At 42.9% G+C, this 24,883-nt stretch overlaps 1 protein-coding gene across 4 annotated transcripts in view; it reads right to left on the bottom strand.

Annotated features, from left to right (window-relative positions):
• ptprz1a (protein tyrosine phosphatase receptor type Z1a) overlaps positions 1 to 24,883 on the bottom strand; it is a 256,830-nt gene that overhangs the window by 66,589 nt on the left and 165,358 nt on the right. For 2 of the 4 annotated variants that reach the window (XM_038781324.1, XM_038781322.1), the window contains exons 11-13: positions 19,239 to 19,285; positions 16,372 to 17,185; positions 5,714 to 5,858 (exon numbers count right to left, since the gene is read on the bottom strand). In XM_038781324.1, coding sequence (XP_038637252.1) covers positions 5,714 to 5,858; positions 16,372 to 17,185; positions 19,239 to 19,285 — 1,006 coding nt within the window. Of the gene's footprint in view, positions 1 to 5,713; positions 5,859 to 14,604; positions 17,186 to 19,238; positions 19,286 to 24,883 lie in introns of all 4 variants that reach the window. The other 2 variants (XM_038781321.1, XM_038781325.1) reach the window with 2 other exon arrangements.

Raw genomic sequence — 24,883 nt, 5'->3', positions numbered from 1 at the left:
ACCACATGGTTGGTGAGCCTATACCAAATGGACTGTAGTGGTACAAGAAAGCAGCCCACCACCATATGTGGACAAGCCAGGCCACATTACCCCAATTATCTATGGGACAATGCCCACTAGCTCCACCAAATGTGGTGAGCACAGTCCCCATAAACTCAAAATGCACTCTTTCTGGCTATGTTAATGGCAATGAATGGCAGGCAGTGACTGGAACTTTCGAGTTCTAGACTTGAGGATCAGGTTAATCTGGCTAATGTTAAATAAATGTTTTTGTTGGTTTACAGTCTGTGCTCACGAGTGTACATAGAACATAGAACAGTACAGCACAGAACAGGCCCTTCGGCCCTCGATGTTGTGCCGAGCAATGATCACCCTACTCAAACCCACGTAACCCAACAACCCCCCCTTAACCTTACTTTTTAGGACACTACGGGCAATTTAGCATGGCCAATCCACCTAACCCGCACATCTTTGGACTGTGGGAGGAAACCGGAGCACCCGGAGGAAACCCACGCACACATGGGGAGGACGTGCAGACTCCACACAGACAGTGACCCAGCCGGGAATCGAACCTGGGACCCTGGAGCTGTGAAGCATTTGTGCTAACCACCATGCTACCGTGCTGCCCCTTTCAATCTGACTGCTGAAGATTGCTGCAGCTTGCCTAATGTCATTTAGGCGGCACGATTGCACGGTGGTTAGCACTGCTGCCTCATAGCACCGAGGACCCGGGTTCGATCCCGGCTCTATTCACTGTCCGTCTGGAGTTTGCGCATTAATAATAATAATAATAATAATCACTTATTGTTACAAGTAGGCTTCAATGAAGTTAATGCGAAAAGTCCACAGTCGCCACATTCTGGCGCCTGTTTGGGGAGGCCGGTCCGGGAACAGAACCACTGTGCTAAACCAGCCCCTGAACCAGCATGGGTTTCACCCCCACAACCCAAAACGATGTGCAGGCTAGGTGGATTGGCCACGCTAAATTGCCCCTTAACTGGAAAAAAAAATTGGGTACTCTAAATTTCTATTTTAAAAAAGCATAATGTCATTTAATCAACTTCAGCAAACCGGAATAATGGGACAAGGGTGTCTTGGTGCATTTAAAGACTCATGTAGGTAAGTGGGGATTACAAGTTCTGCTTAAGGGAGTGAACCTCGCTTCCTTCCTACCCTGTTTCCTCAAGTGGTCCTCAGCAAAAGAACCAGAAGTAACATGCAAAAATGTTATTTTTCTAACAGAGTGATCTGGAAAATACTTGCCGAAAGAGTGGTGGAAACAGATTGAAGAAACCCGTTCAAAAGGGAACTGGATAATTAGTTAAAGGGTAACATTTACAAGGCTAAGGGAAAAGACGAGGACAGAAGGGCTAACTGGAAAGCTCTTACAAAGAGTTGGCACATGACAATTGTCTGAATGTTAAAATTACTGGACTCAAGTAGTGTGCATAATATAATGGCAGCAACATTCCCCATATCGCTCAGGGATATATGCAAATCTAACTACTTGTTAAAGCTCAGAAATTTTGAACACCACAGCCATAAGGGCTATGGACATTACCATGTATTGGCAGTACCCATACCCTTGAGGCAATTAGAATTCAGTGATAAAAATAAAGTTAGTTCAGAATGCATCAAAATACCACACCAATTACCAGAACAAACCCCTGCCAAGGTCTCTGTGTCCAATATCAACCTGGCAGAGGGTGCTTGTGCCTCATTTCCATCTTCTGTACCCCACCACAGAAGGTGAACACCTCACCTTACGTTGTTAAGACTCACAATGAGACACTTTACAGCCTCTGGCCTTAACACTGACTAACAATTGCAGACCTTAATCACTGCTCCTTCTTTCTACTGGAAATCAGGTGCTGGTACTATAAAGTGGACACAGCACTGCATCGGGAATGGGGGAGGGTGAGGGCTGAAGCTCAGATTAGGGATTGCTGATGGGGTTTTCTCCACCACTGTTGTCAATCTGCCTTTTTCTTTCACCACGTTGGTGGAGCTTTCCCTGCTTTGTTCCCTTGCTTCCCTCCCCCTCTACGGTAACTAGACCTCTTCTGGCCCTCGAATATATCAATGATCGCTCACATTATTTCCTCCATTTGTCTTGCGCCACCACCATCCTGCCATTCAATAATCACCTGTCCTCCACCTAATCATTTTTGTACCTTCATGTCCCCACTGCTACCACCCCCCCCCCCTCCCCCCCATGTCCCCACCCCCCATTCCTCCTCAGAGGCTGTTCACCTGTAACATAATCTGTGAAGGGTGATTGACCAGATGCAGTAGCATTCCATCCCTCTCTACACTGATGCTGCCTGACCTATAAAGTGTTTTTAGCAGTATCTGTTCTTATTTCAGGTCTTCAGCATCTGCAGAATCATGCCATTTGCACTATGGAGCCTCTACAATGAGGACTAGCTCTGCATAGGAACAATTAAAAATAGGAACACACAGCCACCTAGTATTTGAAATAATGAAATGAACGGGGAAGATTTAAACTGAAGATTATGAGGATAAATAGGGCGACTGTGAAAACTCAGTTAAAAAGTGGCTACTTGAATAGGCGAATTGATACGGGCCAAGTGGGTTTTGTCAAGTTGGTATCGGGTATGAGTGCCTGGACAGATTGTATTTGGATACATCCATTTTCATGGAACAGCTGTATATAAATTCCATCAAGTATGCTTTTTACCTGAAATTTGGTTTCACAACTATCATGGGAAACACACGAAAAAAAGTTGCATTCCTGACGCATAGCAGCTGGGGGAAAAATTATCAAAACATATTCTCCTGAACACTGACTGCAATACCTGTCACAAAATATCCATCTGTTTCATTTAATTGTCCACCCGCAGCGAGACTGTGGCATAGTGTTGATACATAAGCTTCCTGCTAATTAGCACTCGATTAAAAAGGAATAAGTGATGACAGGTTTACAGCCATTGCCGTGCAGTCTAGCAGTTGTACCTTTGATATTCTTCAAACTGCCACATCATTTCATTGGCACCTTCCCTCTGTGGCTGAAGGGACAAATCCCCAGTAGCCAAATCTCTTGCTAATAGCATCAGACTATTAATCAGATACTTAACAAGCTAAAAAGGCGAAATTAATGGAGGGTGTCAAACCTCTGAAAATTATTGAAATATAATAAACAAATAAAGAATCTCGCCTTTTGCAATGATCGCTCAAATGCTGTCTGGAACAGGTGTCTCTTTGATGCCCGGAGGGAGCATGGCCACTGTGCTCCTTCCAACACCTTGGTGCAGTCGCCCTCTGAGTGCATAGGAGATATAATTGAAACTAGCCAAAAGGGTATGTGTCCACAGCCATACAGGCAAGTCACATATTTAATGTTGCCATCACTTTGCACAACTGCAGATTGTAAAATTTGTGTCTTTAAACCTCTTCATCGACATTAAAGAATGTGAGGATGAATTTTCTCATTGTCCTTGATGCTTTAAAATGGCTAATTTGTGTAAAGTATAACATTTACTCCTGACAGAATGCTAATGTCCTCAAGTTTTGACACAACTTATGGCAGAAGATCATGAATTCTGTGAGCTCAGTTTCCGAAATTTCCACGTCAACATCTTGGTCTTGAGATAGAACATAGAACATAGAACAGTACAGCACAGAACAGGCCCTTCGGCCCTCAATGTTGTGCCGAGCAATGATCACCCTACTCAAACCCACAAATCCACCCTATACCCGTAACCCAACAACCCCCCCTTAACCCCACCTTTTAGGACACTACGGGCAATTTAGCATGGCCAATCCACCTAACCCGCACATCTTTGGACTGTGGATATTTATGTTTATGTCCACAAGCTCGGGTGAGAAAGCAACATTGTGCGGAGCACCAAGAGGAAGTTGAATTGCAGCATTTTTCACCGTACTTGCTGTCTGAAACCTGCCAGAGTCCCTCCATAAGGTGGAGGAGTATCTTTTATATATCAAATTATATTGAACGAAAATGGTGTCCAGGCAATATCGCAGCAATAGACCCCAAGGTTCCCCTGGGGCCTCCCCATGGTTGGAGGGAGAGAGGGAGGGAGGGGTGGGGGAGGGAGGGAGGGAGGGGTGGGGGAGGGAGGGAGGGAGGGAGGGGTGGGGAGGGGAGGGAAAGATCGGGGCTGCTGATCAAAATGACGCCCCGAACTGCGAGGAGAAGCTCAGCAGCAGGAAATCACAAGTGCGGCTTCAGCGGAGAGAAAGTCCCTGAGGTCAAAAGAAATGGCAAAGTACCGTAAAATAGCTGGGAGTTCCAGCGGCCGAGAAACATCCCGATAAACACGCCGTTCAACGGACTTTAACTCAAGTCCGCTGAATCGCGCCCTAAACCATATATGTCAAACTCAAGGCCCGCGGGCCAAATCCGGCCCGCGGTGGAATTGTCTTTGGCCCGCGAGATAACATCTAATTACTTTTTTTTAAAATTTAGATTAGCCAATTATTTTTTCCAATTAAGGGGCAATTTAGCGTGGCCAATCCACCTACTCTGCACATTTTTGGGTTGTGGGGGCGAAACCCACGCAGACACGGGGAGAATGTGCAAACTCCACACGGACAGTGACCCAGAGCCGGGATCGAACCTGGGACCTCAGCGCTGTGAGGCGATTATGCTAACCACTAGGCCACTGTGCTGCCCTAATAATATCTAATTACTATTAAAGCTGGCCCCAGCAATTGAAGCGCCTATGGCATATGATATGGCTGATGCCGAGTTTATTCAGGTATAGTGTGAATCACAAAGTGTTGGCCTGTGGAAAAATGTTTTCATTAGAAATTACTCTGGAAAAGCTCCAGATAAAGCAATAAGAAATAAATGCAACTAATCTTTTAATTTATTTAATATTTAATGTTGTTTTTATAGGCAATAACCTAAGCTTTATTAGTTCCAGGTTCGATAAGTTCATTTCAATAAGTTTTGCAAAAAAACATTGAACCAGTCCGGCCCTCGACTTGTCCCGATTTTTAAATTTTGGCCCACGGTGTATTTGAGTTTGACACCCCTGCCCTAAACCTTGATCATGGGATTGATTATTCTTACTTGGCAGAGACACCTAAGTTTAAATAACATTGCAGTACAAATAGCAAATCTAACGGAAAGCTGCTATTATTTTACAGCAGATTATGCACAAAATAGTAAGAGCTCATGAACACCTTATTTTAAACAACAAAACTCACAAGGCATTTGTATCAGGTAGGCAGTCAACAATTTTGCAATCTACAATGACAGCTGGAATTCTGATTGTTGTCGGCAATCTCTGGTCCTGCTGACAGTGCACCCCGTTCATGGGTTTGTTCCCGGCTGCGTGGGGCGTCTTCAATGGGAAATCCCATTGACCCGTGGCAGGAAGAGAGAATCCCGCCACCAGCGAATGGTACGTCGACGAGAAACAGGCAGCTGGGAGACCAGAGAATCCAGCTCTTTATTTTTAGGTTTTACCTTACACGCATGTTCCCATTCAATCATACCAGATATTTTGAACATGTTAACACTTCATTTTAGAGACCAATTTAAATTTTGCAGAACTTGAAGAAAGCTATCCATGTACATTCAAAGAAAAGTTCAAAGGTTTTAACATTTTTGAGTTTTGTTTTATTTTATCGATCTGGAGCTCATTTGCAAGCTTCATCTTACTAGGTTTTCAAGCAAATATTTGTCAGCTAATTGAGTCTTCATGACTTCGCAAACACTTACCTCCAGTATATAAGGATAGCTACCAGCAACATCAAACACAAGAAGGTGAGAGCCGACACCACCACAAGAGGGATAATTGCCTTTTTTTCGGTCTCTAAACCAACGGCCAAACCTATACGAGACTCATGGCTGCTGTTACTGGCTTCTGCAGTTGTAGAAAAGGGAACAGGGTTAAAAACAGTTTCACCATGAGCAAACCAGAAGCATACTCAAGACGATACAATAACCTAATTGTTCCGTAACTAAATTCCGTCGTGTGTCTGAAACATAACTTACGTGACATTACTTACCTGTGCAAACAATTTCAAGCCAACCAGGAAAGAAGCTAAGGTGAAGAGCAGTGGCAAATGCAGAATCAATTAGCCAGCAAAAGCATAGTTCCAGTGCCACAAAGCCAAACAACTTACCCCATACATAATCAAAGCAGAAGGATCTTGAAGGAAATCTAAGAAAGAGGAGCTTCACCTTATTTAAGATGTTAGGGTTTTAAATAAAGGTTAGATTCCTGAAGAAAATTTCAAACATGTAAAAAAAACTTGCATCACAACTAGATGGTCTCTCAATCTGACAATAGATCTTGGAATTGAAACTGATCATTTGCAGTAGTCCTCTTGTCTGAAGCAATGTGTTCAATGTTACAATCACAAAATCTGGAGATGTTTCCAATGGCTATTTATTAAGAAAATAAATCATTTTTAGCTAATGCTTAATATTGTTAACCTTTTGCGAGGTTGATCTGCCTTGCTCTAGGACAAAATAAGACCTACTCAATCCCTGTAATTATTAAATGACTTTCCTTCCATTTGTGAGGTCCATTTTTTTTTAGGTATTGATCTCTTTTATTAGCTCTGTCTCTGTCTCTACAGATGTCACACACTTTTCTCATGGTGTAGCCTGTAACAGCTGTCAAACTCTTTGCTTGCTCCTCCATTTTCTGTCTTCTTGTAAAACACTCTTTCTCCTCATTTCTGATTGCCCCCCAAAATTTTCCTTTGTCGACCCGCACAATTTATATGTCTCACCTTGGTAAAGTGTGCAGGAAATGTCAGCCAGCATGCGTGTTGGCCCCATTTGTGTGTGGGATCAGGCTTGGTGAATGCCTGAAGATGAGATTGAAAAAGGGGCATGGGGTCTGGTGGCTCGAGTGAAAAGGAAATGGGGGTCCAGGGTCAGAATGTGGGATGGAGTAGATAGAGATATTGGGATGGGCGGCCGAGGCTGATTAACACTCGAGTGTGCTTGCAACATTCTGTGGATGACAAGGAAGAGGAGTGATAACTTGCACCCTCATTTCAGAAAAATAAACAAGCTGCAAATTCAGCAAGTTGCAGCTGAGGAGGGTGTTAAAATCTGAAATATTGCAGTTACTGTATCGGATGCCATCTACTGACAACCGGTGCAAATTACGGAATAGGATGATTGCAAACATCCCAGTTAAGTAGCCAGAGGGAGCACCCATTAACTTTATAAACCAAATATTATCTATAATATATAGTTACTAACCTGAACATGATTTACTTTGATTAAGCAATTTTTCATTCCACATGCCCATTGAGCAGGATGTGCTGCACTAATGCATTCATGACCTGTTTGGGAATGCCATGGAGACTAAAATGCCTGATTTATTAAGAGAATTATCAATTTTCCACATAAAATCTCCAATATGTTTGGCACTCAACTTCTGCAATTATTTTTAATACTCCAACCAGATGTCAATTATCACAGCCTGCTGAATTTCAAGCTAATTAATAACCTGCATATAAATGTACTTCAGATGGGAAGTGGTATTTTAAAATGTTGATTTAGCCACAAGTAACTACTTTTATAATGCGAGAAATGCTCAAAAATGGCATTTCCTATGTTGTGGGACCGGGACTGGAGACAGGCCAGGCTTCAACACTGGCACAGTTTGCAGAGGAGGTTGGCCATTTAATTCACCAGCTGTGTCCACTGAACTGGGATTTTGGTAAACCAGGAGTGAGAAACAGGTGTGCAGATTAGACCAGATAAGGAGGTCTGAAGTTGATGGATTAATTTAGATAGCCAGGATAACCCATTGGAGAGGTAAGGTATCCATTGGGACTGTTCAAAGGAAACATTGGGCGGGATTCTCCATCTGCACCCACCTGGCGACCGGAGAATCCCGCCCGAGGTCAATGGACTTTCACATGGTCCGCGTTTCGCCCGTGGCGATCTTGCAGTGGGCAGAAGAATCAAGCCCATTATTACATGCAAGAAGCACATAAACTCATTTGAAATGTCACAACTGTCGAGGAACTATCAAAAGATACTCGGTCAGTTGACATGGTCGGGGAAATGGAGTGGCATAGGGGCTATTAAGGGCCATGGGGATTTGTGGGCAGAGGAGATTGAGGGGATGACTCGAGAGGTATAGGTTGACTTGTGGGTATGAGGTGTCATGGCAGTGTGTGAGTAGGCATTAGGTGGCAGAGGTTGGCATGGGGTTGGGATGAGGAATGGAGGGCTGGCTTTTGTTTGAATGCTTTTTTAGATAACTTAAAGAGCCAGTGTCTAGCTGGCCTCAGCATCCGGCAGCCTCTGGAACTGTTCCAGGGACGACTTCGAATCCAGCACTCCATCCCCCGGAATGAGAATCTCAACTGTTGATGGCCATTTCCCCAGTCTCAGCACAGCCAACCCGGGAGTGAAAATCTGCACCTTAGAATTCCAGAGAAATGAAATGAAATGAAAATCGCTTATTGTCACAAGTAGGCTTCAAATGAAGTTACTGTGAAAGCCCCTAGTCGCCATATTCCGGCGCCTGTTCGGGTAGGCTGGTACGGGAATTGAACCGTGCTGCTGGCCTGCCTTGGTCTGCTTTAAAAGCCAGCTCTAGCCCTGTGCTAAACCAGGACCCGTGCAAAAGTTTGGGTGGGGATAGGGTGGGTCAAAAGTGATTCCATCAACATAACAAAACATTGAATGATCTATATTTTTACAGTACCAAAAATGGAAAATCACCTAACAATAGAATCGTAACAGGCTAACCCTTTAAATAAATGTTAATTTTGGTAATGAATATGATTAGGGATGGTGTTTATAAGAGCTTTCTGTGTGAATGACTTTGAATTCAGAATGGCCAAGTTAATTTATACATTGGCAGGACAAGTGCAGCAATTCATATTGAGACACATCCAATTCATGAACTTTACCTATTCTTCCTCTTCAATAGTAATACTTAGCCCTCTGTAACGTAGAACATAGGAACCACCTGCGAGTCAAAAAAGCGATAACTAAAAACCTATGCACCTTTGAAAACTAAGTCTGAAATTATACAGCATTCCACCCCTATACACATGCGTAAATAGACAAAGACATAAAAAAATAAATTTGCTTTACAACTTAATGTTATGATACAGCTGAACCATGAAATATCCACTCTATGCAGTTCTAATCAGACATTGTTGGATGTTGGAAAACTGACCAATGTCTTCAGTTGCAAATTAATCAAAGACAACAAGCTTCCATAACTCCTCAAAGATATGAGGAACGTAATTATCCTGCAGCACGACAGTGATACCAAAAAAATATATTTATCATTAATATGTCACTTTGTAAGACTTGCCACCTTGCATTTCCAAATCCTATTTTTAACAGTTAGGATCAGGTTGTGCTGGAGCAGTATTTCCAGGTAGTTATACTCATATCTGCACATTTAGGTTTTAATTTAATTTGCCGGATGTGTCATCAGATTATGCAGCAGCAAGGGCAGCATAGCATTTGGGACCCTCTGAGTGGACAAAACAATGCACCTCCTTAACCAATGGAGTTAATGGATTGATAAACAAACAGTGGAAATACCGAGAAGAGGGTAAATTCAATGTCACATCAGGTGCAGAACGAGAAATAGAGGGGGGGAGCGGAGAAAGGAAGGTTCGATTAAAAGAAAGAGAAGGAAAACGGCAGAAAGGAAAAGGGGGGGGGGGGGGAAATCTGCAGCATTTTAAAAATTGCTTAAACTATTCAAATCCTAAAAAGGTGAGGGAGTCTACTTTTACAATTTACTTTCTGGGCAAGAGAGGTTAATTTGCAATCAATCACAATTAACTTGCTGTTAAATAATTACTTGCACTGGTAGTTACTGTATTTTATTTTTGTGGCGTATTTAATGTGCAAATGCAGAAACATCAAGATATATTGTATTGTATTGCATTGCAACTTTTGAGGCTAATGGTGGAACAATACAGATCATCCAGCATCTTGTGGCGATTCACAATTTAGTTCTTCCTGATTGCACGTGTACTGTATACTGTGCACAATAATGTCAAGCATCGTTTACACAATATTATTTTTTCAGTAGAATCTGGCCCATTAAAGTAGTACCACAAATTGATGTGTTTCATAAGTTTGCTCACAATGTGTTAGTAGGAAAGTGCTGCCCTCTGGAGGAATTATTGCTGTTATTGCTGGGAACTGTCAGTTGTTTTGCTTGAAATATCTGCCAGTGGAAAGGGTTCTATAATATAATTAGCACAAAGTTGAGATTGCAGCTTCTTCCCAGTATTCAGCAATGCGAAACATACTTTTTTTGTTGTGGTAACTGCAGCAAGTTGGTTGGAACGGTTTACCTTTACCAATGCCGGCACTCTTTGTTGGGAGTGGTCCAGCTCAGCAAGGTTATGGTGCATCTGAAGGTAACAATCAGAGCCACCTACATTGTAAGACTGCTTCCAACAGTACTTTTACCATCAGAGGCAATCATGCAGCATAAAGGCAATACACGGAAGGACCAATGACAGTTTCTTAAATAGACAAATATTTATGAAAGAAACTTGACAACATAATACGAACACAACTATTAAAGGTCTTTAGCCCCAGCAAACCTAGCCCTTCTCAGACCGTGAACATCATGGTCTCGCAAACACTCAAACTCCTGAAGAACATTTTTCCATTTTCAAAACGCTACCCAAAGGAATTAAATAAAATCAAACAATATCTTATTGCTGAATCTGCACAATTCAGCCGGTCAGCTCATTTATAGGGATGACATTCCCTGACTAACGACAGAGCATCATGAAGCACTTGATTATCTTTCCCATGCTTATTCTTAGAATTTTCAATCTAATTACTAGCTAGCTATTTACATAGTCCCTCTTGATGAAATAAATCAACAGAGTATTATGTTTTATTTTAATGTTTTCTGTGCATCTTGAAGTGACTGTAATGAGGAATACAGAAGGCACTGTACAAATAAATTATCTTAGTAAATTTAGTCAAAGACACAATGCAAAATAACACAGATTAGAAGCTTACTTGGATTTCAAAATTATGTATTCATGGGTGATGCTAATCTAATTACTGTATAATGTGATGAACAAGAGAGAATTTAAACCATTAAAAGCAAATAATACATGGCGTTAACATTGTTGAAACTGGGGTAATCACATGAAGCATTTTTTTAAATATGAAAAATTGGAGGAGCTATCATTGTGTTTCTGTAACATAATAAACTCTAACATTGTTTGTGTTGGAATTCTAAGTGCATTTGTTCTTTTTAGAGGTTCACTGTAAAAATTGAGCTTTGAGTGAAGCGATCGCACAAAAGATTCCCTGCAGACGGATCCATTCGGGTTGTTGGCACCTCGGTCAGATAACCTAATCCTGACAAATCCACAGATCATGTTTAGAGGCCTTGTGAGAACTGTGAACGGCAAGATCCCAGGCTGGAGGAAATGGATTGCTAATTTCTCACCACTATGCTGAACAAGTGAACTGGAGAGTTCGGATTGCCTCACCACCTAGGCTTAACCAAATTGTATGTTATGTAATATTGCCGCGTCATTGTATCAGACATGATAGGGTCGTGGACATTCTGAAGCAGGCATGTGATCTCTGCCATTTTATAGCGGGAATACCAATCACCCCTCAAATGGAGTGTTCTTTGGTGGATTAAGGCATACTATTTGCATTTTATGGCAGTGTTCAGGACTATACGCTGAAGGATGCTGCAAGAGGTAACCTGGGTCCTGTCATTGGGCATCACTGTCTTTGAGAGCTGTGGGTTCCTAATAAATATGACATGGTCATATTCATTATATTTGTTATAACCTGCCCGGATCCTATTGGCTGAGGACAATTGGTTACCCCATGTTCCTTGGAGAATATGAGCTCCCCCAATGAGTTGAGGGGAGGAGGAATCGTTAGCAGTGTAGCTGGATGAATAGAGCTGGCCAGTGTGGTACCGGCTAGAGAGGGAACTAGTAGTGAACTACTGTGTACATATTGTATATAAAGCTACTTTCTGTTTGACTCGACAAACTCGTGCTGCATCCTTCATGGCCCTCACAAAAATATTCTCTCCTCTACTTTGAGATGCTGATGACTTCTGTGGTGCACCTCTGAGAAACAGGATATGGAAGAAATCTGTGGAGATATGGAAAATATTTTCATCGGTTGAATTTGGAACATCCACTAACACCAGGGACTTAGCATTAAAATTGTTCCAGATGACAAAGAATGAACAATACATTTAATCAAGCACAGTAAATAAACATGAGCATAGGATATGATATTTGTGATTTCTAAACATTACTGAAAATATTTGGTGGGCTTATTATTCAAGATTTTATGCACATTATTATGACATCATTTTTTCAACTCAACAGAAAATACTGAACAAAACACTTACCGGAGTGAGAGGACTCCGATGTCTAATTTGCCCGGAAAACGTGGTTGCTTGACAGTTGCTTTCTTTGGCTGAGTGTCTCCTGTGAAGTTATGTGACCATATTTGTCCCTGAGTACCATCTTTTTGACTGCGTGCTGTCTCACTGGTGAACATGTATTTGAAGTAATTTTTGGTCACTTGGTTAGAGTTGCAGGCAGAGAGTACAGCGTTGCTCAGAGCAGAGAATCAGATTCAGATGTCGATGCTCACAATTTTCGCTGTGAAACGAACACACCAACCTCTGTCCCTAATTCTCTTGATTTATACTCTTTTCAAGTGAGGTTCTGGGACAAGAAATCTTGTCTCACTAAACCTGTCCTATCGTGAGCCATGGGCCTTCTATGGTGAACAGCAGGGTCCACCTGCGACACAAATATATTAAATTTGGTGTACTGTTTAATCACTAAAAAGAGCCTTGCTTCTCCTAACCCAGTTTTCCTTTGCCACCATTTCATATCCCTGTGGTAGGTCGATCAATGGTGCGTACCTCATTCACCCATTTATATTGCACAGTTTGGTCCAATTGCTAGAGTGGTAAATTTGACAACCATGAACAAACACATAACTTGCCATCAGTGTTAGTTTAAGATTATTGGTCAGAACACACAGCATGGACATGCAACTGACAGATGTATTAGAAAGTGTCTTCAAATAGCCCTTCTGCCCAACAGTTCAAAACGGCTCTCTGGTTGTGACTGTATTTTTCTCTTTAACCGCGCCAGAATTCACATCAAAATTATGCATCAACCACCAGCCACTACAATTATTCTTGAAGGAACAGGAAATTCTATATCATATCTGCATAGGAAACTAATATATATCAATCAGCACATTAATCGTAAGAAAATAGGTTTGCTCATCTACATGATATGTTAGTAACAGGTTGACACTACAAAATCAACTTAGAGAACTACACAGGCATTATTGTCTTGCATTTCTAAGAGGATTCAATTGACAAAGACAGATCAGGATTGATAACAGAAACATATCAGCATCACCAGAACTCGAGAAGTATTATGCCCCTAAAACACCCTTACCTTTAATAATTTATATGCAGGTGTAGTTGAGAGGGCCAGTTTATTCATGTTTTTATCAAATTCTGTTAGTATCCATGCAATGCCATGCACGAAGGCAGGCAGCAAGGACAGCAGGCTGGACTAAGTCAAAGAGTATCAATGAAAACACTATTAGCTTTAAGATTTAAGCGCAAACACAATTGCACCCATTCGATTTATATAAACTTAAATCCAGTGACCACAGTAGTACTTTTTTGTCATCATAAACAGTAGTAGTTGTTTTCACAGTAATATGGCAGTGTTATTTGCTTTTTGTTCCATTGTATTTTGCAAGGGAATAGCTAGCCTTGTATATTAAAAGCTATTTTGTTTAAACGGAGAATGTTCCTCCAGCTTGGGGAACACAGATAATCTCTTTGATAATCTATGGTCTGTAAAATCAGGGAAGTACATTCGACAACATATTGGAAGAACCCGTACAATGAATTTGTTACTGTCACAACTTGAAAAAAAGCCATAAGGGAACACTTATGGATCAGACACCATCATTTCCCCTATCCGCAGATATAGTTCTCTATCATCTTTCACACAAATCAAGATTTTTTCACTCTAATTTGCTCGCAGTATATAAATATATTTGTAATCATTTTACGAGGTCAACTATATTACTCAATTGGAATGTTTCACACTTCTCAAATTACCAAAGACGCTAACCCAGTGCTGTTTTATAATGAAGCTCGCTTAGTTGTTGAACCTTGATATTGCAATATAAATTATTCACCGTTGCTATAGATTTACACTGTAGGAGATCATTCTGTGCTACTGTGCAAACAATCTCAATTTCTGAATTTGTTGTGAATGAATTGATAACAATGCAGTTAACTACGCAGGAGCACGATGGCAATTCTGCCTTAATTTGGAACACAATCGGAATTATTGGAAATTTAAACTCAGCCTTTTGTTTCTATTACCCTAATAATTTGCTGAATTTTATAGATGCAGGCCAGCTACTATAGCCCCCATCAACTGTTATTACAGTCACAGAGATACCGAAATGAACGGGGCTAATTAGTACTGAATCCTTTCAGGCATCAGTATAAATCCCACTGCCAGGTCCTCTGACCATCACCTCCAGAACTGCATTAATTTCACCCTTGGCTTTGCAAATTGTTTTTCGTCAGAACTAACCTGCCTCATAAACGTCGAACAAAGTTGTCTCAAGCCCACTAGTTACAGATGGAGCTGAAGGCAGTGATGTCCTTGGCTCTGCTGCTTTACCTGTGGCTGTTGTACTGTCTAATGCTCTATAATTATGCTGGAGGGAACTTAACACCACTGACGTTTCATTAACAGTTAGACTATCAGATCCACTGTGGCCAGAACCACTCTCCTCTTCAGTGGTCAGGAGAGTGCTAGTTCTAGAATGTGATGGGGATGGTTTCGTAGTAACTGCTGTGCTCCAACTGGATCTTGCTATTATTGTTGGTCTTTTGTGCTTTCCGGTGAATACATTTGGTGTTGGTGTTGTTGCCATGTTGTGTTTTCTGTCCGCATCAGAATCAGAGAAATTGATGTTAAGAGTGGCGCTGAATGACTTTTCTTCAGAAGATGCAGGTGATCCTGACATGATTTGGGGATACTGACTATTCTGTTCCTCTGTAGTGCTGAATATCTGCCCATTTATGTGAGTTAGTGCCTTTTCCTCAGATTTGGTGTAAAATGTTGCTCGAACACTACCATCTGTCTCAGACAAATCAACTTCTGAACCAGAAGACCACAATTCATCGTCATGACTTTCACTCAGCAATGTGACAGAGGAAGGTACAGAAGGAGCTGGCAAAGGGACCGCAGAGACTGGCATAGTTATCTCACTGCTGGGAGTTGTAGCTGGAACCGATATGTGTGCTGTATCACCGTTTGATAAAGACAGACTACTGGGAACAGAAAATTGATTATTGGAAACAGCGGAGGAAATAAAAGGGAGTGAATTATCACTGGAAGAAATGAGGGAAACATAAACCATTGTCTCATTTTTCCATAATGTTATTGTATCATTCAATGATCCTGTACCACTAGAGACACTAACAGTAGGTTGCAGCGGTAATTCATGACTGGACATAGCAGGAGCAGCTGAAGTTGATATTTGGCTGTGGGGGAAAACAGGAGTAGCAAGCGAAGATATTTTGCTTTCATAGGAAGTAGGGATCACTTGAAGCAACATATCAGCAACAGTGGGCGCAGAGGTAACATTGAATGTCTCGTCACTGGGAACAATGGAAGGAGTCAGAGGCAACATCAAAGTGTCAGAAAGAGCAGGAGTAACATGAAGAAATATCTCATTCTCTTTAGAACTAGGATAAGTTTGATGGGACATCACACCACTGGGTAAAGAAAGGGCAGATTCAAACAACAGATCACCAGCAGAGGCTGCAGGAGTGGCATGCAGCAATAGTTCACCGCTAGATGCAGAAGTCACACTGAGTAATGCTGGAATTTCAGAAGAGGTTCCAAGGTCATAAGGGAGCTTCTCACTAGAAAAGGAAGCAGGGGTAGTATGGAGAGACACCACATTGCTAGCTAAAGGAAGGGTAGCTTGAAGTAATACATCAACACTGGCAGGCAGGGATGAGCCAGGCTGCCCCACTTTATCATAGGAAGCAACAGAGGTAGCTTGAAGCAACATTTGACTGTCAGGAAAAACATGGGAAGAAGGAGAAAACATCTCACTAACTGGGAAATCAAAGGTCACATGCAGCGACATTGGGTCACTCGATAGAGGACGGGTCATTTGAAGAAACATGTCACTACTAGCAGAAGCAGAGGATTGATAAAAAGATGCACTGGATAAGGAGGGAGTAGGCTGCAGCAGTACTTCATCATGGGTATAAGCAGAGGTAGCATGAAAGGATACTTCTCTGTTTGAGGGCACAGTGGTAGTTTGAAACACCATCTCACCAGTAGAGTAAGGAGAAGTAGCTTGGATTTCCTTCTCTTTAGGTAAGGTATTTAACATGTCAATGGAATCTGGAGTACTGTGTAGATATATCTCTTGATCAGGAGGAGGAATAGTTTCAGAAAACATCTTCTCACTAGACGCAAGGACATTGTCGTTGGAGGAGGGTACCATATCTGGATGGATTGTTGATGCAAAAATGCGTTCTTGTAATCGAACAGTTTCATTGATTGACATAATTTGCTCTGTGCCAGAATCCCTCCGAGGTGCAACTAAAGTTGTTTCAGACAACAAGTTGGGAGTTGAATTACTTGTGAGGCCATCTTCAGATGTTACAGGCTGAGGAACATTTCTGGCATCGATGGTATATGCACTGAATATACTGTCAGGTTCCGTGGTGCCGATGAAGCCTGGAATTTCCTTTTGTGTAACTGGAATTCTTGTTTGCTGGGAAGTGGTGAAAATTTCATTCAATTCTAGTGATCCCATTGCTGAAGAATAGTCAGAGTTTTCTGGAACTGGAGAGACCATGATTTTGGTTTCATGTGGCAGGGCATCACGTATCTCCGTGGATGTTGTGTCCATCACAGTGAAGGAGGATGGGTAAACATTAACATCGGGAATGGCAACCTTTGTGGTTATTTCCCCATTCCCCTTGACAAAATAGTTTTCATTAGGAGCAGCATTTGAGTTCTGTTCATTGTCATTAATACTTATGGAGTTCACATTTTCCTCATTCCATTTGTGATTAAGTACTGGAGCCGTGTAAGGTTCGAGTAAAATTGGTTCGGTTTGTTCTGGGTTATTTTCTTTTGGCTGAAGGAGAAAAAGAAAAAGAATGCAAAGATGTTCAATCTGTGTTTTCTATCTCTCAAAATTCACATATATTCACTTGCAACCTTTGTGAGAGTTTCTCTGGCAGAAGGTTAGCAGAACTGTCATGGAAATAGCCAAAGTGGCTAAAAGTGGCCAGTCCAACCAATTGGCTAAAGCTTCTGCTGGGAATTACTCTGGGAGGTTGAAGGAACCTTGTGGAAATCCTCCCTAATTATTTTTGAAATATTGAAATTATTGAAACATTGGGTTGGAATTGAGGCAACAGTGGTCTCGCCCACTGGCTCTCCATTAATTACCCGCTTAAGATCCTTAATTGTCAGCAAGGAACGAAGGCCATCCATTGGTCTTCCCACCATTGAGTCATTGGGTTGGAGGCGAGAGAGTAGTGAGGTCTCCAACCGTCACCCGCCTGCCTGACTAAATGCGCTCCCACCACATTCACCAAGGGAGACAGCATTAAATTCCACCCACTGGTGCCACTTATCTAGTTTATATTGCATATTTCCCCTGCTGAATTTTGAGACTGCAACCCCCACCATTGTTGTCCACCATAGCTTGGGTACAGATCAACAGAATGTGCTCCATCACAGGCTTGAACTATCCTGTCCTATTTTCCAGTTGAGACTGTTTTCTGAGCCGTAACTCTCCCCCCCCCCTCCCCCCACCCACCCCGCAAGCAGCCTGAAGGCCTCCCACCCCAAATAAGGGGGCGGGGCTGACACAAAGGGCTCCTCATAGGATTTATTGCCCATCCCGCTCAGCTCTCCCACTCTAAGGGGTAGGGTGCAAAGCATCAGGTCTGCCTTTTCTGGGCGGCCATGCGAATGGGTTTAGGGGAGAAAAATGAGGGATGTCAGTCCCACGTCACTTAAATTCATTTGACTACTTGCACCTTTTTCTGGCACAAGCAACGATGTCCAATGAAATTCCAGAAACCTTCTGTAAGTGCAAATCTCCACCTCCCTTTTGCACCTGTTCTCACCTCAGTAATCAAAGTGTTAAACGGGTGCAAAGCATAGGAATATGTCCCCGCTCTCTGCAGTTTTCATTCCTGCTTAAGTAACAGAACCACCTCACGACAGAAGAGCAGCATATTTCTCAATGACATACAACTGGACCACAATTCTTTTTTTTAATAAATTTAGAGTACCCAATTCATTTTTTCCAATTCAGGGGTAATTTAGCATGGCCAATCCATCGAGCCTGCACATCCTTTTTTGGCTTGTGGGGGCGAAACCCATGCAAACACGGGGAGAATGTGCAATCTCCACATGGACAGTGACCCAGAGCCGGGATCAAACCTGGGACCTCGGCGCCGTGAGCCTGCAGGGCTAACCCACTGCGCCACAGTGCTGCCCAACTGGACCACAATTCTCAGCAGCTTGATGGGTATCCCTTGTGACCTGAACGTTCAAAGTGGACCAGAGGAAGGGTGAGGAGCTGAGAGCCCCTCACCAAAATGAATTGAAGGAAGAGGAATAATTTGATGGAAAGAAACAATTTACCCAGGATTTCGCTTTCTGCTGCCTTGAAGTTGATACTGGTAACAAAATACCACAGATGCATTAATCATGAGGTTACACTGGACAGTATTATAATAGATTAGTGGCCACAGTCATTACGCACACTGCATAGTGTAATTTCAGGGGAATGACTGACTCTGCAGAAGTTGATGCCAGTGAGCATCTTTTTTTGGACTGTACTGCTCCAAATACTTCAAAACCTCACGTCATTTATTTATCAGATTGAGATCTGTTAAAGCTCAGCATTAAAAATGCAGAAACCTTCAAGTGTTAAAATGTCCAAAAAAAAAATGCATGGAATGCAGATGGGAGCAATAACAATACCTCTTGGTATTATTATTCTTCAATTGCTCAAGGTTTGCTCTTGTGATTGAAGACATATTTTGAAGTCTTTGCAAATGCGGTGCTAAATGAAAATGACCTCCAATGTGCACCTGAATTCATGTGTAAAGGCAGCACATTAAAACTAAGAAAAGACAACTAGAATATAATTTAAACATGTTCATCACCTCCAAGTCATCAAACGTGTCATTAAAATTAAGAAAGGCACCAAAATCTGCAAAGAGAAGAAAAAGGAAACCATTAGGCAACAAAATAGTTTTCAAATATGGAAATAGTTGACTTCAGAATAAATGGAATTCTTTGCAATGTAAAATAGGAAACACATCCTCCATTTATTAAGTAACTATTTATATTGGGGTATCGCTATGTGTGATTTGTCTGTTGAGGAAGGTTTGAACAGGCTTGGCTGATATCCACTGGAGTTTTAAAGAGTAAGAGGCAATTTGATTGAAAATACTAGATTCTGAGAGGTCTTGACAGGGTGGATGGGGAGAGGATGTTTCCTCTTGTGGGAGAATCTAGAACTGTTTAAAAATAAGGTGTGGCCCATTTAGAATGGAGATGAGAAGAATTATTTTCTTTTGAAGGGTTGTGAATCTTTGAAACTTCTTCCCTCAAAACACAGGGGAAGAAGGGTCTTTTAATGTTTTTAAGGCCGAGATGGACAGGTTCTTAATTAACAAGAGGGTGAAGGATTATTGGGGTTAGGCAGGGGGTTACAGTCAGATCAACCACGATCTTATTCAACGGCGGAGCAGGCTCAAAGGGACGGGTGACCTACTCCTGCTCCTGACTCTGTTTGTAAGTCTATCAAAATGCAATCATATTTTATAGACTGAAAACATATGTTTACTGAGAAATTTCCAATCGTACAGGAAATGGTGCATGGATGTGAACCTGCCATATCATGGAAGGACCCAGATACTTTAAAACAAAATAAGGATTGGAAGCAATCTTAATCAGAGTATTGTTAGAAGTCTTACAACACCAGGTTAAAGTCCATCAGGTTTGTTTCGAATCACTAGCTTTCGGAGCACTGCCCCTTCCTCAGGTGAATGTTTCAGGCTTAATCAGAATATTGGCAGAGGGACCAAGCCCACAGGTCCATGATGGGAAATGGGGAGTGGAGTAATCAGCCTGTTATTTTATTCCTGACTGAATTCCCAGTTCCCGCCGGCAGCCCACCCCAATCCATTAGATTCCCGCAGCATTGGGTGGCTTCAACGGGAAATTCCATCGACAGCGGCGGGAAAAGAGAATCCCACCACCAGCGAACAGCGCATTGCCTCCCACTTCCGAGAAACAGGCGGCTGGAAGACCGGAAAATCCCGCAGATTGACTGAAAGGTGTTGTAAATTTGACTTCCGTGGATATCAGGTAAGGAAAATGCAAGATTTAAGAATGGTCACATGGATGAAATGGAGGAGGTTGCTGCCAGCAGATGGGTCGGCATGAAGCAGCAACTTGAGGAGAAGAGGAGTGAAACTGAAAACAACAACTGTATGCTGCACAGGCTGAGTCAAGCACAGGCCAGGGATTGTTTCCTCAGGAATTAGTCATTCTTTCAAAATGAATCAAACAGATGTTTGGGTGTGAGGATTACTGTTTCTTCTGGCATTAACCTAGCTGTTTTTATTTTCAAAATTTGGATGGCAATTTAAAAAACTGATGCTTGATACCCTGGTTGAACACAATTGGCATCACCTATATTGATGCTTCTTGGAGGGCAATAAGAAAGGGTGCAGATAAATAGAAGAACTAGGGGCACCATAGCAGCTACACAATGATGGAACCATCAATTCACCAGACACGTGTTTCCGATATGAATCTAGGCTTTAATCGACTTAACCAGCCTGTTACCCGTTGATGAACTCTTAGTGAACTCAGGCTGACTCTGGACAAGGGTATTTATACAGCAGCACTAGGGGGAGGAATCATGGGCGGAGCCAAGGGTGGAGCCAGTACAAGTTCCTGAGTACTCCCAGAGCTACTCCCCCTAGTGGTAGAATAGCGCTACTGCGCTTACAAAGACAGTGTGAATTATCATATATACATATATATATTACATTCACCACACACAGTGATGTGACTTTTTTTTTGATAGGAGGGTTATGGTGTTGGCATTTAATCCTCTATCCTCATAAGAAGTCACTTCCTGAACATTTCTAAATATCATCCATCCCCATTTCAGTCGAGAAAATGTTGAATGACCTCCTTAATATGATAATTTAAAGTCTGGATAATAATGTGCAAAAATGTGGAATGGAAATTTACAATTACCCTGAGACATATTTCACTTGTTTCCTGTATTTTCCACCTCTCCCTTTTTTGAACTGTTTCGGTGTTGAATATTGATAATACTCTTTGGGGAACCAACTTGCTAGCAAAGGAACAAAATGGAAATGCTCTAATGAAATGGTAATACAGAGGAAGTGCTCTGGCTTAATGACTGAACAATACCCTAGCTTCCTCACTGTAACTCTAGGAATTACTGTTGCCGATATTCCTGGATTAAGGTTTGGTGCCAGGTTTTCTGCTAATTGCGACTCTGGGTATAAGGGATCACCCTCAAATGAAAATCATGCATTGGCACATACATAAAGGAACGGACACAATCTTCTGCTATCATTATGACAAAGCAGCCTTCAGCAGCTCATTTTAATTAGGTTAATACCTTCAATAAAAAACTATACAAAAAAAACTGATGTGGTAAGCTTTGGTCAGATCGCTTCTTGAAAAGTTAATTTTCATGAGGGACTTCCCCGTTCTTCCTGTCACTGGGATAACAAGCTCTGACTATTGACAAACAATCATTTAAAGAAAAAACAAAAGTGGATTGAAAAATTAAAATGAATCCAAGTTATTTGTAAATTTAAAAATTATGTTTAATGGTAAGATTCACTCTATGCTGATAAATTATGGGCAATGAGTAGGGCCTAGCCAGCCACGCCTGCATCCGTTGACCAAATAGATTTTTGTTGCTTGGTAACAGACTTGTAGAAAATAAGAACAACTTGTATTCATATAACTTTAATATTCCAAGTTGCTTCACAGGAGCATTGTCAAACAAAAAACAAGGAGGCACAAAAGGAATTATTAGAGCTTGTTAACAAAAGCTTGGGAAAATAGGTTGTAAGAAATGTCTTGAAAGGAGAAAATAGAAGAACAGAGGCAGCAAGATTTAGGTTTGTGATAAGCAATTGCTTTATAGTACAGAACTTGAGTAATGCTGAGAAGAGGCACGTTGTTTAAGCTTTTCACCTTGCACTCTATCAGGACAGATTTGCAAGAATACCAATTCTAAAAAAAACCCACAAAAGAAGGGCAGTTAATTGCGCTCTGGAGCATTCTCTGTGACAATGCCTCTATCAATCCGACCATTTTCCAACCAATCAGCACCCTCTTCTTGTTGTTCCATTTAGAATGTGTCCTGAGAAGTGCAAGATGAAAAGCTGTGCAAGCATGTCTCTTTTTTGCAGCAATATATTGCAATGCTTTAGTTTCAAGATAGCAGAGGCATGGAGATGTCATCAGCAGATGAGCTGAGGCAGGGCTGAAGGCAGCTGATGGTAGCAATAGGTGGTCATAGTGATAGTTGGGTTATGGGCTCCTCAGAAGCACGGTGGCAAAGTGGTTAGCACTGCTATCTCACAGTGCCGGGACCCAGGTGCACCTTGGGCGAAGGTCTGTGTGGAATTTGCACGTTCTCCCCATGTCTGCGTGGGTCTCCTCCGGGTGCTTTGGTTTCCTCCCACATTTCAAAGATGTACAGGTTGGGGGATTGGCTAGGCTAAAGTGTCCCTTAGTGCCCAACGATGTGGAGGTTAGGTTGGGTTATGCGGATAAGACAGGGTAGTGGACCTAGGTAGGGTCCTCTTTCGAAGGGCCGGTGCAGATCCGATGGGCCGAATGGGCAACAAACTCTAACCTTACCTACATTCCATGAAATGATTTTTAAAAGGTCAAGAAGGAATGGTTTATTTTGAAACAGTCACATAAAAGGTATCAGCTGAGATTTTTTTGTCCTCAATCGCAATTGGGATTTTTTGGTGCCTCTGAAATAAATGAAGTTTTGGTTGAAATTCCAAATTTTCTGTTCTCGATTATAATGAGTCCCATCACGGACGTGACGTGAGAATACCACCCATCATATGTGACTTTAATGAGAGCCACTTCAAGTGCTTTGACAGGGGTTGATAGCGGGATTCAAACATGGATAGCTGGGAAGGGCAGGATAAAAACAAGGGACGAAATTCTCCGACCCCCAGCAGGGTCGAAGAATCGCCTGGGACCGCCGAAAATCCGGCCACCTCCGTGGCAGAGATTCTCCGCCACCCGGGAAGTGGCGGCGGCGGGAATCACGCCACTCCGATCGGCGAGGCCCCTGCAGCGATTCTCCGGCCCGCTATGGGCCGAAGTCCCGCCGCTGGGAGGCCTCTCCCGCTGCCGAGGTTTGAACCACCTCTGGTGGCGGCAGGTTCGGCGCCGTGACCGGGCCCCCGGGGTCCTGGGGGGGGGGGGCGGAGGGCGATCGGACCCGGGGGGGAGCCCCACGGTGGCCAGGCCCGCGATCGGGACCCCCCGCTCAGACTCCGGGCCAGTGCCCTGGGTGCACTCTTTCTCTTCCGCGGCCGCCACGGCCTCCGCCATGGCAGAAACGAAAGAGAAACCCACATCGCGCTGGCCGCTGACGTCACCGCCGGTGTATGTGCCGACCGGCTCGGCCAGCCCCGCTGCCGGGGGCGCCGGTTTTTTGCGCCAGTCTTCTGGTGCCAACTGCTCCGGCGCGGGGCTAGCCCCCAAAGGTGCGGAGAATTCCCCACCTTTGGGGAGGCCCGACCCCGGATTGGGTGGCGCCACTCCCCTACGCTGGGACCCCCCCGTCACGCTGCGCAGGGGAGAATCCCGCCCAAGGTGTTCAATTTGAGGGGAGGGGTGATGATGGCAGATTTGTAAGAGCAGGGGACAGTACCTGAGCAGAGAGTACCCTTAACAATATCGTTTAACATGGGAGCTAAAATTGGAGTTGGGTACTCAGTAGTTTGTGGGAATAGGGTCGAGGGACTGTTTCATATGGAGTAGACCTTTTGAAACCACCCTCTCGTATAGCTGGTTGATATGCTGCAGGATGTGGGAAGAATTGCCTTTTCCCTTTCGTCCATATCCTTCCCACACTCTCTAAAGGCACAGCCTTGTGCTGGAAACCAGTTTTCTCTATCTTAATTCCTCAGAACACAGCCAAACATGATCCTGTCTGGGCAGCATGGTAGCATAGTGGTTAGCACAGTTACTTCACAGCTCCAGGGTCCCAGGTTTGATTCCCGGCTTGGGTAACTGTCTGTGTGGAATCTGCATGTTCTCCCTTTGTGTGCGTGGGTTTCCTCCAGGTGCTCCGGTTTCCTCCCACAGTCCAGCAGTGTGCAGGTTAGGTAGATTGGTTATTCTAAATTGCCTTTAGTGTCCAAAAGGATTAGGTGGGGTTAATAGGTTACAGGGGTAAAGTGGGATAGGGTGGAGTTGTGGGACTTAAGTGGGGTGCTCTTTCCAAGGGCGGGTGCAGACTCGATGGGCTGAATGGCCTCCATCTGCACTGTAAATTCTATGAACCCCATAGAATAATAGAAACTGCAATCTGGAGGCCCTTCTGCGCTTCGAGCCTGCTGCGACAATCATTATGATCATGGCTGATCATCCAACTCAACAGCCTGATTCTGCCTTCCCCACATATTCTTTTGATGTCCTACATGTACTCACAGTAGGGCTGACTGGATGGTGATCTACAGATGAAACCTTGGCTGATTTTTTAACCCCT

This window comes from Scyliorhinus canicula, chromosome 20 (assembly GCF_902713615.1).
Source record: "Scyliorhinus canicula chromosome 20, sScyCan1.1, whole genome shotgun sequence".
Lineage (NCBI taxonomy): Eukaryota > Metazoa > Chordata > Chondrichthyes > Carcharhiniformes > Scyliorhinidae > Scyliorhinus > Scyliorhinus canicula.
The sequence above is the reverse complement of the archived record's forward strand: the minus strand, read 5'-3'. Positions and strand labels throughout refer to the sequence as shown.